We start from the raw sequence: 13,593 nt of genomic DNA, 5'->3' as shown, positions 1-13,593 counted from the left end.
ACAGTGACATTTCTGGGATTTATTTAATTTAACCCTAAATTTGGAATTGATCCTTCAGGGAGTAATTGTTAAGTTTGATCGAATTTAATTCTAAAATCAGACGTCCAGCCAATTTGTGAGCTGTTCCTGCCCCCACCCCCACCAGAATTTAAAGAGCCACAGCAAATGGGACGGAATCCCAGTGGAACTGGGTTCTGCCCCAAATTCCTCCCCTCTTGGTAGGAAATTAGGCTTTTCACCCTTTCTTTCATCAGGAATTTCAGGGCCGACATTATAGGAGTTTTATCAGCTCAGTGTCGGGCTGGGAGATGAGAGGACTAGAAGAAGTATAGGATCGGATTTGAGGACAGGAAAAAATAGGTATTCTAGAGTTTATTTGATTATCTTTTGAGATTAGGGAGCATTTATTCTGAACTTTCTCTCAAGAAATTCAGTAAATGAGGTAAAATCCTGAATAGAATACAGTACATTGGAATTAGCAGGATTTATGAGGACCAATTTCCCTTCTTGTTGCATGCTTACTTAGATTCTTATATCCTTTTTTATAACCGACACGCACCAATTCACATGATAGGTGGTCATTATCCTTTGTTCCAAATTAGTTGACGCAACATGAATTAAAGAATGATGAAGTATGTTCCAGTCTCTTGGGGTCACACAAAGTGCAATAGCTTCACAGGGAAATAATGGGGAAAGGAAGAAGGAATGTCAAAAAGAACTAGATTAGGGTAGGGTAAATCCAAGGGCATTAGCACCATCTGTACACAATTATAAAGAAACAAGAAGACAGCACTGAAATCTTTCATCATTTTCAAGACCTGTGATCAAGATCCTGGGATGATGGGCTTTAGCCGCCTCTGTGTGCCTGCTGTCATCTTCTCTGGTGAACTGCCGAGGTGACCAGCTCAGAGTCCTAATGAATCCTCGAGATAGCATCTGAAACTTGCAATGGCTGCTCTGGCTAGCAGCCTTTCTTGATCCTTCCAACACAAATCGTTGCAGGCCTGCTAACATTTTTTGCCTAGACAAAGACAAACAAAAACTACTTGCAAACCATTTGTAACTGAATTTTTATTTATTTCAATGGAGTTACAATAGAAGTGCACGCACATTGTTAAATCAAATTTGTACCACAAATCCTAAATAAAAAGGAAAAGACATTAAGAGGTAGCCTATGGAATAGCATTGTGGTCAGCTTGGACCTGACATAGATAACAACACTAAATTCCTCTGTTCAAACAAACTAGGTCTCAACTGTAGCCTACTGCATTTTAAATTAATATACTTAGTTTTTCATAAATTCTTATGGTTTTCATTTTGCAAAATAAGCTAATTTTTCTACATTAATGGTTTACATTAACACAAATAAAACGACTTTGAGCTCTTTGTTTAGAACACACAAAGACTGTTTTATCTCTCTCCTGCCTCAGTTCCAAACCAATATCTCTCTGTTTTTGTTGAATAAATATCTGCATAGCTAGACAGCTGCTTTAAGTACAGGCATTTTAAGGTAGAAATTGGTCCTCATTGCATCCATTTTACAATGGGTGCAAAAAGGAACAATTTCGGGATGCAACATCCTGCGCCCCCAAGGACGCCTGAGAAATGTTCAACCTGAAATTGGGTCAGGCTATTTTGCAGGCATCGGGTCTGCTCTGCTTGGGTTTTCAGCACACAGATTTGGCCTAACCAGCGGCTGTCATCTCTTAATGTGGAGCCGGGAGAAGCAGAAACCAGTCACAATCATCAACTTTCCCACTAACCTCCCCCCCACCCCTTGACGGGATAAGCTGCCTGTGGAGGCACAACAAGTGTCAGCAGCTCAGCCCAAATATGAGGTCCGAGAAACAATTTTTTTGCGATCAGGCCTCCGTTTGGTGCTTCAAAAATAACCTAAAGGAATTTCTAGGCCTTTGTCTTGAAAAACCCAAGATCGCACTCAGTAGGCATGCTATTCAAATGATATCACAAACAACGCAAATGCACTGTGGACATTTGGTGAATTCAGCACAAGGAAATAGATATGCAGCAAAAGTTTCATCCAATTAAGAAATTTACAGAAATGTTTGTAAGTGTTTGTGAAATATCCTAACCATTATGACTAAGGCGTATTTACTAAAAAGCATGTACTTTTAGCTATAGGTGTATGTATATGTATTTACTGCAATATAAACCAGAGTACTGAAATCTAGGGATTGGATAGAATAGAACATGAGACATTAAACATGTTGGCATAGAGATAATCTGATGGGTACATTGCAGAAGTGTTGGACTCCAACTGGAAACTCATGCTAGAAACCCAATCTCCAATTGACCTTCACACAATGGGGGTGATTTTAAACCCCCAGGAACGGGTGGGTTGGGGGCGGGTGGGAGTTGTAAATAGTTGTTTTTTGGGTCGCGACCACAACCTGGCTTTATTTCCAGGTTTAATGTTGGCGCGTAAAATTACAGGCTTCCCACTGGGAATGCAAAGTCCAAAAATTTTGCGGTTGCACCCAAAGTAGCAACAGAATAAACATTAGTACTCTGCCTTATCCAGTATCAAGGCAGCATTAATTGAAGACTCCCATATGCACTAACATAAGATGTTAAAAAAAGCTTTTATTTCTTGAGACCACCTAAATCCACATTAATTAAATATACAGTCTCATCCTAGTGACATTAAGCTACTGATATTCTTTCGAATTCATAACCACATGAACAAGTTACTTAGAGATGTCATACATGTAAGTTAAAATAAATCAATAATACACCTGAACACGGTTAGGGTTTGAAATGGGAAAAAAGAGATCTCAGAATGGTGGAATATGTGCTGGTACATGCACAGACTATCTTGGAATGACAAAAATAATATGAACGAAGCTAACTGCCTTACTTCAGGCTCTGAATAAATATTTTTGTTTTGCACTATGGTCTATTATTTCTTTTAGGGAGGTTGCCCTATTAAGATTGCTCAACCAGGTTTTTAAAGATTCTGGCCATGGTAGTGACGTGTTACTGTATCACAGTGATTACTGCATCTTCAGTAATTATTCAGGGGTAGAACCCACTGAGGATTTGAGATATTTATCCACATAAAAACACATGATTTGAGATTAAAGGACGTTTGAATCTATTAGAAAAGCACTTTGCCAGTTTTCTTTTAAAATATACTCTTTACTGAATGTTTCACTCAAAGGATCTTTAGTTATTTGTGGAATAAATCCCTTGATATTTATATTCAGCTGAGTAATGGTTAATTTGGCCATGGAAGAAGAAACCAAGAGACCTGGATGTGGTTACTTTGATTTGACCTTTTCCAATTTTCAAATTGAAAGGACTACAATTTTCGCTAATGTACCTTAAAATAAATGTGATTCTGAGATTGCATACAGAAAATCTTCCAGGTGTAAATTATCACCTTTCTAATGATCTCAGCACAGAGACGTTCTGACTTATACACATTTTATTCTGGAAATTATTTATTGCATAATATTTACTCTGGGTTTTTTTATGACTGAAAAGAACATCTGACAGTAGGTGTTCCTCTATCGATTATAATTAAAATCAGTTTCTATATTGCTTTAATCAAAACATAGGTCAAAAAGATGTTTGCTATGATGAACATGATCTGCAATCAAGCTCGGATATGATCAGTTAAACATTACCAAAGCTAAGTTATAGTCCAGCAATTTTATTTTAAATTCACAAGCTTTCGGAGACTTCCTCCTTCCTCAGGTACCTGAGGAAGGAGGAAGCCTCCGAAAGCTTGTGAATTTAAAATAAAATTGCTGGACTATAACTTGGTGTTGTAAAATTGTTTACAATTGTCAACCCCAGTCCATCACCGGCATCTCCACATCATGATTACCAAAGCTGATATTTGTTCTTAAGAGGAATGAAAGTATATCTAAAGAAGTAAATCTGCAAAGATTGTAGCGTCACAAAACATCACCACTAAATCCACTGAAACACCAAACTGAAGTTATTTAATTTTAAATTTGATTTTCATAAATTTGATTTGCATTTGACATTTGGTTGTAATATGTTTCTTTGATTAATGAAAGTTCAGCAGGTTTTATTTTGCCATATCTTTGGCAGGATTGTTGCATTTCACCACATCTGGCCTTCATTCAGAAAGACTGTCGGTGCCTTTGAACAGTTTATTACGAACATCATCGTTAAAGTAATCTTATATTTCTCATTTTTGCATCACACTATTTAAATTCCACTATCCATCAGGTAAAAACCACAAGCGATAAAAGTTACAGTGTATTATCCTCATAGACCAGTGGAAGTCTAAAATTAAATTCATTGAAAATATACACATGGAAAATTGTTTGAAATATATATATATAAACTATTGCAAATGTTTATACACTGGAACTGGTAGGCTCTAACCAGCAATAACAGTGTGTCAAGCGCAACAACCTGTATTATAGTGATTTGAAGCATGAAATGCTATTACAATTATAAAAGCGAAGCAAAACTGAACTCCGGAGAACGAAAAGCAATTCAGAAAAAAAGAAAAATCAACCACTAAATAAAGAAATTCAGAACGAAAAGCGATATGCATGAATAATTAAATCAGATGGTTCTCTTTTTAGCTATTCCCAAATCTTCAAGTGTTATTGTTTTAAATACTGTAACATAGAAATTTTAAGAGTTATTTATTTCATCTTACCCTACAATGTCCTGTTCTGCAACATCTGGGGTAAACGATGAGTAGATTCCCTTTAAAGGTTCATCCTGATTACCTTTCACCACTGGCTGATCAAATAAGTAGTTTAAAGGAGTAATAGCAGGGAGGATGATCGAGCTCACTGGGATAGGTTGTCCCCGATGACTCTGCTATTGATTGGGCGATCGTAACTGGGTGCCTGTCACTCTGGGGGTTGTAGTCCGCTTCATGGCGTTTCTTGTACATTTCACATCAAAAAGACTACAACCCCCAGAGTGAACTGCGGTCGTTAGAAACGTGCGTGGAATTGTCAGTACAACTATTGAACGTATTAGATGTATGTTGTGATATAATCCGTTTATTCCAGCTCCGTCCAAAGTCATTAACTAAATATGAATGCTACCGGCATCTAAAAACTCGCCTTACTGTTGCTTGCAACTTTCTTTACAAGAAGAACAGGCATCAGGGAAATATTACTAACAATTTAAAGGTTTTTTTACAGAACTCAGCATAACCATAAATGGGTTACATGTTTTTAACACCAATGTAAAAAAAAATAAAACTTCTGTAACTAACGCTCGGAATTTGTTTTGTGTGTACACACAGTCGGTAGAATTGATTGAATTTAAAGTTGTTAACCCAGAAGTGAAAGAGGCCAGTACTAAGATGCAACTATCGTGAGTCTAAGGAAATGTCACAGAGCACTTAATACCAGCCTTGGAAGGGAAAGAGAAACAAGAGTTTCATAGGCCGATGTATCACCCAACCTTTACTCTGCACATTCATGATAAATATTAATTGGTAGAAAATGAAGTTCGATATTTGCCTGTAATTATATCTAGGGCCCCACGAATATTCTTGTACAAAACTATACATAGATATGTTACCAGACCAGCTCCCATGGACAAGTTTGCAGCAGCTAATTTCACTTTTCGTTTGGCGATGGAAGCATCCATGTAGTGCAACTGGTACATCAACAAACTCTAATTATTTCAGGACAGTAAGAATTGAATGAGCAATATTATGATAGATAAGAGGAAAATTTGAGACGTTAGGCTAAAGAAGATACGATACCAGAGCCTGATGGGATGCATCCTAGGATTCCGAGGAAGATCAAGGAGGAAATTGCCAAGGACCTAGAAATTATGGGATAGAGTTTCCGCTTTGGGTGCAATCAGCAAATTGGACGCAAATTGCACTTGAAATTGTACTGGTTAGGTTACAGTTCAAGTTTCCGCTAAGATGCATTTGCATAATCACAAATATATTTGAATAATCACAAACGTAAAATCTTCCACGAACCATCGCAATCGGACAGCGTAATAGAATATAATCATATTTTTTTCTTTGCATTAAAAAAAATCATTGATGTATTTAAGAGTGATAACCTGGTGCAGTTTTATTAATACAGCTGAAAATGGGTTTATCACAAAAATTAAGCATTTTTAATAAGAGTGTCTGATCCTCCACCTGTGAGTAACCTGATTTTAAATCATGGAAAATGACTTTTAAAAAAATTATACTGAAACATTTACTAGTTTCATTGGTGTACACTAGTCAGTTTCTTAGTAAATTAAAAATTTTAATATGTAAAATGTTTAAAACGTGCCTACTAGTGCCTGTGTGCCTAAGAAAATGAACATATTTTGAAGACCCTCCCTGAATGGCCACAAATGGGCGCAATCAATGGAAACTCACCATCCTTGTTATTTCAATCTAGGGGTGTGGCCAGTTTTATGGGCGGGACCGACTTCAAGCACCTTGATTTTTGAACCAATGTTAAAGATTGCGGAAACTCGATTTACGCTTGACGTAACTTACGCTTGATTTTCCGCGATTTTCCTCGATCTTTTGCGCTGGTTTGAGCGGGTTGTGCTGATAACCAGTGCATCCTAGTGGAAACTCTACCCCCAAATTTCAGGGTTCTATCGTGTGGATGTGTGCCCCAGGACTAGAGAGTGTCCAATGTAATACCCATTTTTAAAAGGGGAGTCAGAGCTAATCTGGATAATACAGGCCAGTTATCTTAACATCTGTGATAGGGAAAATCTTAGACTCTTGAATAAAGGATGAAATTACCACTTATAAAGAGAAAATAGATTTAAATAGGGACAATTGTGCTTGACAAACCTCATAGATTTTTTTGAGGAAGTAACATAGTAGATGGGAAAATGCAATGGATTTTAGGAAAGATTTTGACAAGGTACCACATGGGAGATTACTAGAGAAGATTAAGGGGTATGATATGAAGGGAAGGATAGCAAACTAGATTAAAAATTGGTTAGAAAGGAGAACACAGAGTAGGAGGTAAGGGCAGTTTTTGAGAGTCGTTGGAAGTGGGTAGTGGGTCCCTCAGGATTCCGTTCTGGATTCACTGTGTATATTCATGATTTGGATCTAGGTCTAGAGGGAGTGATGTCAAAATTTGCAGATGATACCAAAATAGGAGGTATATCTAATTCTTTAGAAGACCAAAGGGAGCTGCAAAGAGCTATTCATAAGATATTGATAAGATGGGGGGAATGGGTTAAAAGGTGGCAGATAGAATTCAATGTCAATAAGTGTGAAGTGATATATTTTGACAAACAAAATTACAGCAGTAATTATACTTTGAATAGAAGTAGGCTTTGTTAGTGCTGTGGAAGAGCAGAGGGGTTTGGTGATACAAGTTCACAGAACATTAACATAGCACCTCAGGCTGATAAGGCTGTAAAAAAGCTAATGGAATTCTTAGTTTTATCAAGTGGTATAGAATATAAAAGCCAAGAGATAATGATGAGTCTATATAAAACCTCAATAAAAGGTTGGTTAGAAAACTGTGTGCAGAATTGGACTGCACACTAGAGGAAGAATAGTAAGTCTTTAGAGAGGGTACAACATAGATTCACTAGAATGCTGCCTGGTTTGAGGAAATACAAATATGAAGACTTAAAAAAATGGATCTTTTCTATTCAAATAACACAGATTATGGGTGGTATGACAGAAGTGTTTAAAATTATGAAAGGATATGACAGGGTAATATCTCAATAAACATTTATAAGGGCAAGCCCAACTAATCAGTTTTCACTGGTTGAATTGCGGAACTGAGTAGCTCTGGAAGTGCACCATTTGTCTCTGTGTTCTATCAAGTGATCTAAAGCAAGTTCTTTCGAAGTGTTGGCCAGGGGCTGCAGAAACTACTGAGTTTATTCCGAACTGCTGACACACAGGCAAAAGCAACTTTTGAACTGAAGTAACCTGAGTTCAGTCGCTGGCCCGAGCTGGCTGGAACTGGTTTGAATTAGCTAAGTTTTGTGAAAGACAAAGGAGATGTGATAAGACACAAGTCCTTATTTAAAAAAGGAGTAATGAGGTAATGCTACCTAAGTCTTTGGGACAGAGCCAATGAGGAGAAGACACGGACTAGGCGAGCAACCCTAAACCAAAGGGAGAGAGACAGCACAGCTTGAAGAGATAAGATTCGGAATAAGAATGAAGAATCTGGGGCGTGGAGCCAGAGCGAAGACTCCAGAGACCAACCATTGCGGAAGTGGAAGAACCTACGTCAGGGACGTAGAGACAACGTCAAGAGAGAGAGAGAATGGAACGCCTGGCCAGCGTCAGCTCTCCTTTTCGGGTATTATCCTTTATATTCTGTGACCACTCAGGGAGTGTCAGAGAAACCTAGTGGGTGTGCGTTTAGATCCTAGTTTGGGTATAAAACTGTATAACCTGGTGCAAACTGCATGTCCATATCTAACCAGACGTATAAGCTATATGTATATGATCTAACGACGTGAATAAAGCGAATTGAGAGTTAAGAGAGAATTGACTCTTCTCCTCTTTGTACTAAGCCAATAACCGTAACCGGTGACCTCTGGTCAACAGAAGGAAGGAGTGGTCCAATAAAAAATATCATAGAGATTTTGGGGGGTTGTTTGAACACCCTGAACAACCCCCCATGCCACTGGTTGAAACAAAAACTATGTCAACGTTTAAGATTAGATTGGACAGGTGGATGAAGGAAAAGGGATTGAAAGGATAGGGAAACAGGCTTGGTAAATGCTATAAGCACTATTAGCTGGCCTAGAGGATAAACACCCACAGGGAATGATTGGGCCCATTAGCCTATTTCTATGTTGTGACTCCTAAGCATTTCTATGTATCTTATTTCTGTATTTTAAAACAGAGCGCACACATCAGCAGAGATCCAAATCCTGCAGTGCAGCAACTTCTGTTGCTGGTCGGTAACTAGAGGACACAGATTTAAGGTGATTGGCAAAAGAGCCAGAGACGACATGAGGAAACTATTTTTTTATGCAGCGAGTTGTAATGATCTGAAATGCGCTGCCTGAAAAGGCGGTGGAAGCAGATTCAATAGTAACTTTCAAAAGGGAATTGGATAAATACTTGAAGGGAAAAAAATTACAGGGCTGTGGGGAAGAGCAGAGGAATGGGACTAATTGGATAGCTCTTTCAAAGGGCCGGCACAGGCACGATGGGCCGAATGGCCTCCTGCGCTGTATCTACTATGAACAATAGAAATCTTGCGATTAGATAAAAACACGAGTGACATAAAACAGAAATATTGGAAATATACAGTTCAGTCAGTACAGTATCGGGACTAGGTAGACATTTTAACGTTAATGTATCTTTTTTTTCAGATAGTGGCTGATCTCTGGTGTAATTCCTGCATTTTCTGTTTATTTTCCTATTTCAAGGATTCGCGGGTTTTCTTTAATCAGTGACCCGCCCTTCCGATACAATCTAAAGAGTGAGTACATTCCGGCAGTTTTAGCACTATCGAATCAGAGGAAGAGCCTTCATATTTCAAAGCACCGAGTACGCCCCACTGCATTCCCCACAAGATGGCAATTCGGATAAAATAATTTCATGGAGTAATATTCACATAACGCATTCAGACTGGAAAACGTTGTTAGTGGAAATTCCCCCTGCTTAATGATCTACTTTCGTCAAATAAAAAAGTCACAGAAAATTAACTTCTTGATTCCATAAACGTTAATCTCCTCAATTGTGCATTCATCAAGAGGACTGCATTGCACGACACCGGATGATTGTTTTCCCCTCTGACGCTTTGAATCAGCGAATAGAGGTGAAAAGGCCATTTTAATTGATTTTTAAAAAAATTAATAGTACTCCAATATCTTTACCTTGATTTAATTTCGAGGATTTCATTTCACATCGTTCACCTGACGAAGGGGGAAGCCTCCGAAAGCTTGTGAATTTAAAATAAAATTGCTGGACTATAACTTGGTGTTGTAAAATTGTTTACAATTGATTTTAAAAAAACAGCACCCTGCAGGAGAAATGTTACACATCTATGCCTAACCGTCCTTAGAATAAGCTTCACCAGAAATTCATTGGGATTTGAGCTTTTAAAATAGATTTAATTGAATTGCACTAAAACTGCTCCGTGGAATAACTACGATCTGTGACAGGATTTCTGATTGGGCCACACATGCTCACTTCACACGGGCTAGTAATCCAATCTAATGTGCTGAATGTGACATTTCTTAGAAATGATTTGGTTATTTCCTTAAGTTGCTGTACTGATATTAATGACACTGAGCACACTGAGGGTCGCTGCTGGCACAGAAAATCACCCAGAAACAGAATTAAAAGCCCTGTATGAAATTGAAACACGAATATATTAGAAAAATAGCTACAGCTATCAAAGATTGATTTCAAGGCTGAAATATACTCCCAAGGTTGAAATAGTTATAAATTGAGCGGTGCTTGTGGCTTATGGCTCATTTGAACCATTTAATTAAATTAGTGTTTCATAATCACTCCAAGTTATCCATTACTTTCTATACAATAATTTCATATATCTGATATCTAGAATTCTGGGTGTGGGTGGTGTGATAATGGAGGATACAGCAAGCATCGCATTCCCCCTCCCATACACACGCCTGCAATAGCTAAATATTAGCATTTCTTATACATACAGGCCGAGATGACATGACACAGTTTATTAACAAACTCCACCGTTGGGAGGGTCCAAAACACTTACTAACTGATGGAAGGGACTAAGTAGAAACAGGCCACTCGATCAACCTTAAACAGCCCCTTTCATTAATGCCAAATAAACGCGGGATTAAAATCTGTTCTGTTTCCCAGGAAGATTGGATTAGTTGTGTACAGTTACACGGGAAATAAGGCACAATCAACGAGGAGTTGCATTTCTCAAGGAGTGACAGCGTTCATTTCTAAATGCAGAGCACACCACCCTGTCCGGATATTTTATTACCGGTATTTCAAAGCGTACTAACCAAAGTCCCACTGCACAATCTCAGATCTATACTCGTTTGGGGGGGATACAGCATCAGAATTAATGACTCTTGTCAAACAGATTTAATATTTCACTCGTGCACACAGTGAAAAGACCAACTCGGGGATGGACACAAATCAAAAACAACAGTTATACCTATCTCAGATAGAGCTTTCCCTGAAATTAAATGTGCGAATTTTAAACTGACTGTTGTTCCTGACTATGTTTTGCAGCAGCACTTTGTTCAAGTCACCAATACCAACATTAAATACACCCGGCGACCAGGTCAAGCTTATTTATTAACATTACTTATTTACTGAAAATGCAAATTTTACATTCTAGAAAACGTGTGTTTTTACCTATTTTTGCAGGAGTGTAGTCCACGTGCATACATTCTAGGTTAAATACGAAATTCGTGCATCTATGCAGTAGGTGAAGCAAAAGTAGTAGGGTGACGCATTTGGAGCAGCAAGCAGCACTGTAACTTCGGCTCGTCACGGGGCGATAGAACATGACTTTGCTTTCTGTGATTCCCTATGCGGTGAGTGGGTTAAGGATTTCGGCCAGACCCGCGGGTAGACGCTGTGCTCGGAGCAGACGGTTCCTCTCTGGGAGAAAGGGGACAATCAGTGGTCATGTCGAACTCTCCTCACACATTCCGTGTGAGACAAAGGTCCAGGAGACAGTCACTCTTCTCTCTCACGCCTGGTACAGAGAGATGGCAGAAAGGGGTGAGAAGAAAAGAATAAATAAATACCCTTTAAAAAGACAAAGCGAGGAGATTCCCACTGCAGTGTACTCTATCATTGAAGGGCCATCCGTCAGCCTGATTGAGTTCTTTCACATGTTCGGCTTTCTATTATTCTGTGTTCAACATCATCACTGTAATAACTTGTCCATCTTGTTTACTACGGATTTAATTTATTCAGAAGTGCGATTTAAGTAAAGAATTGGGCTTTGAAAATACCACTAGCACTATATTGATAGCACTAACTTCAACATTTCCAAGGAAAATATTTTAAAAACTACACCTAAATGCATCTTACAAGACTCTTAAAAATATCCATTCTTCGCCTCATTTCTTTTCTAAAGATACAAGTTCACCTTCCCTGGAGTTATACGTGGGGAGTGAACTAGGGTTAGAAAGGGGATGAAAATTGGACCGTGGTGCTCAGACGTCATATTTTTAATAAGATACAACAACAACTTGTATTCATGTAATGCCTTTAACGTCCCACCGCGCTTCACAGGAGCGATTATCAAACAAAAATTGACACCGAGCCACCTAAGGAGATATTAGGACAGGTGACCAAAAGCTCGGTCAAACAGGTAGGTTTTAAGGAGCGTCTTGAAGGGGGGTAGAGAGGTAGAGAGGTTTAGGGAGGGAATTCCAGAGCTTAGGGCCTGGATCTGAAGGCACGGCCGCCAGTGGTGGAGCGATTAAAATCGGGGATGCGCAAGAGGCCAGAATCGGAGGCGCTCAGAGGTCTCAGAGGGTTGTAGGGCTGGAGGAGTTTACAGAGATAGGGAGGGGTGAGGCCATGGAGAGATTTGAAAACAAGAATGAGAATTTTAAAATCGAGGCGATGCCGGACTGGGGGCCAATGTAGGTCAGCGAGCACAGGGGTAATGGGTGAATGGGACTTGGTGCGAGTTAGGATCTGGACAGCAGAGTTTTGGATAAGCTCAAGTGTATGGAGGTGGAAGATGGGAGGCCGGCCAGGAGAGCATTGAAATAGTCCAGTCTTGAGGTAACAAAGGCACAGATGAGGGTTTCAGCAGCAGGAGAGCTGAGGCAGGGCAGGAGATAGGCAACGTTACGGAGGTGGAAGTAGGCAGTCTTGGTGATGAAGTGGTTATCCGGTCGGAAGCTCATCTCAGGTTCAAATAGGATGCCAAGGTTGTGAACGGTCTGGTTCAACCTCAGACAGTAGCCAGGGAGATGGATGGAGTTGGTGGGTGAGAACGGAGTTTGTGGCCGGGACTGAAAACAATGGCTTCAGTCTTCCCAATATTGGGTTGGAGGAAATGTCTGCGCAAACGATACTGGATGTCAGATAAGCAGCGTGACAAATCAAAAGGCAGTGGAGGGGTCGAGAGAGGTGGTGGTGAGATAGACCTGGGTGTCATCAGCGTACATGTAGAACTGGCGTTATGTTTTCAGATAATGTCGCAAGGGGCAGCGTGTAGATGAGAAATAGAAGGGGGCCAAGCATAGATCTTTGGGTGACTCCAGAGGTAATGGTGCATTAGTGGCAAGAGAAGCCCACTGCAGCTGTTTCTCTGGCTATGACTGGATAGATAAGAATGGAACCAAGCGAGGGCAGTCCCGCCCAGCTGGATGATGGAGGAGAGGCGTTGGAGGAGGATGGTATGGTCAACCATGTCAAAGGCTGCAGACAGGTCGAGAAGGATGAGGAGGGATAGTTTACCATCGTCACACTCACACAGGATGAAAATTGTGATTTTGATAAGGGCCGTTTCAGTGCTGTGCAGGGGTGGAAACCTGATTGGAGGGATTCAAACATATTGCAGGAAAGATGGGCACGGATTTGGGATGCAACTACAGGTTCATGGACTTTGGAGAGGAAATGGAGGTTGGAGATGGGGTGGTTGTTTGCAAGGACAGAGGGGTGTGGTTTTTTTGAGGGGGGGGGTC

The 13,593-nt window shown here is 39.7% G+C and overlaps 1 protein-coding gene across 3 annotated transcripts in view; it reads right to left on the bottom strand.

The window, feature by feature from the left end:
- The window catches only part of LOC137342846 (L-threonine 3-dehydrogenase, mitochondrial-like), a 29,682-nt gene extending 17,790 nt beyond the window's left edge, over nucleotides 1-11,892 (bottom strand). Inside the window, exons 1-3 of one of the 3 annotated variants that reach the window (XM_068007025.1) lie at nucleotides 11,692-11,892; nucleotides 11,294-11,542; nucleotides 819-1,021 (exon numbers count right to left, since the gene is read on the bottom strand). In XM_068007025.1, coding sequence (XP_067863126.1) covers nucleotides 819-1,021; nucleotides 11,294-11,328 — 238 coding nt within the window. In that variant the 5' untranslated portion in view covers nucleotides 11,329-11,542; nucleotides 11,692-11,892. Of the gene's footprint in view, nucleotides 1-818; nucleotides 1,022-4,666; nucleotides 4,704-9,813; nucleotides 10,043-11,293; nucleotides 11,543-11,691 lie in introns of those variants that run through there. The other 2 variants (XM_068007026.1, XM_068007027.1) reach the window with 2 other exon arrangements.
- Nucleotides 11,893-13,593: the final 1,701 nt, after the last annotated feature.

The sequence above is a fragment of the Heptranchias perlo genome, chromosome 26 (genome assembly GCF_035084215.1).
Source record: "Heptranchias perlo isolate sHepPer1 chromosome 26, sHepPer1.hap1, whole genome shotgun sequence".
Classification (NCBI taxonomy): Eukaryota; Metazoa; Chordata; class Chondrichthyes; order Hexanchiformes; family Hexanchidae; genus Heptranchias; species Heptranchias perlo.
The sequence above is the reverse complement of the archived record's forward strand: the minus strand, read 5'-3'. Positions and strand labels throughout refer to the sequence as shown.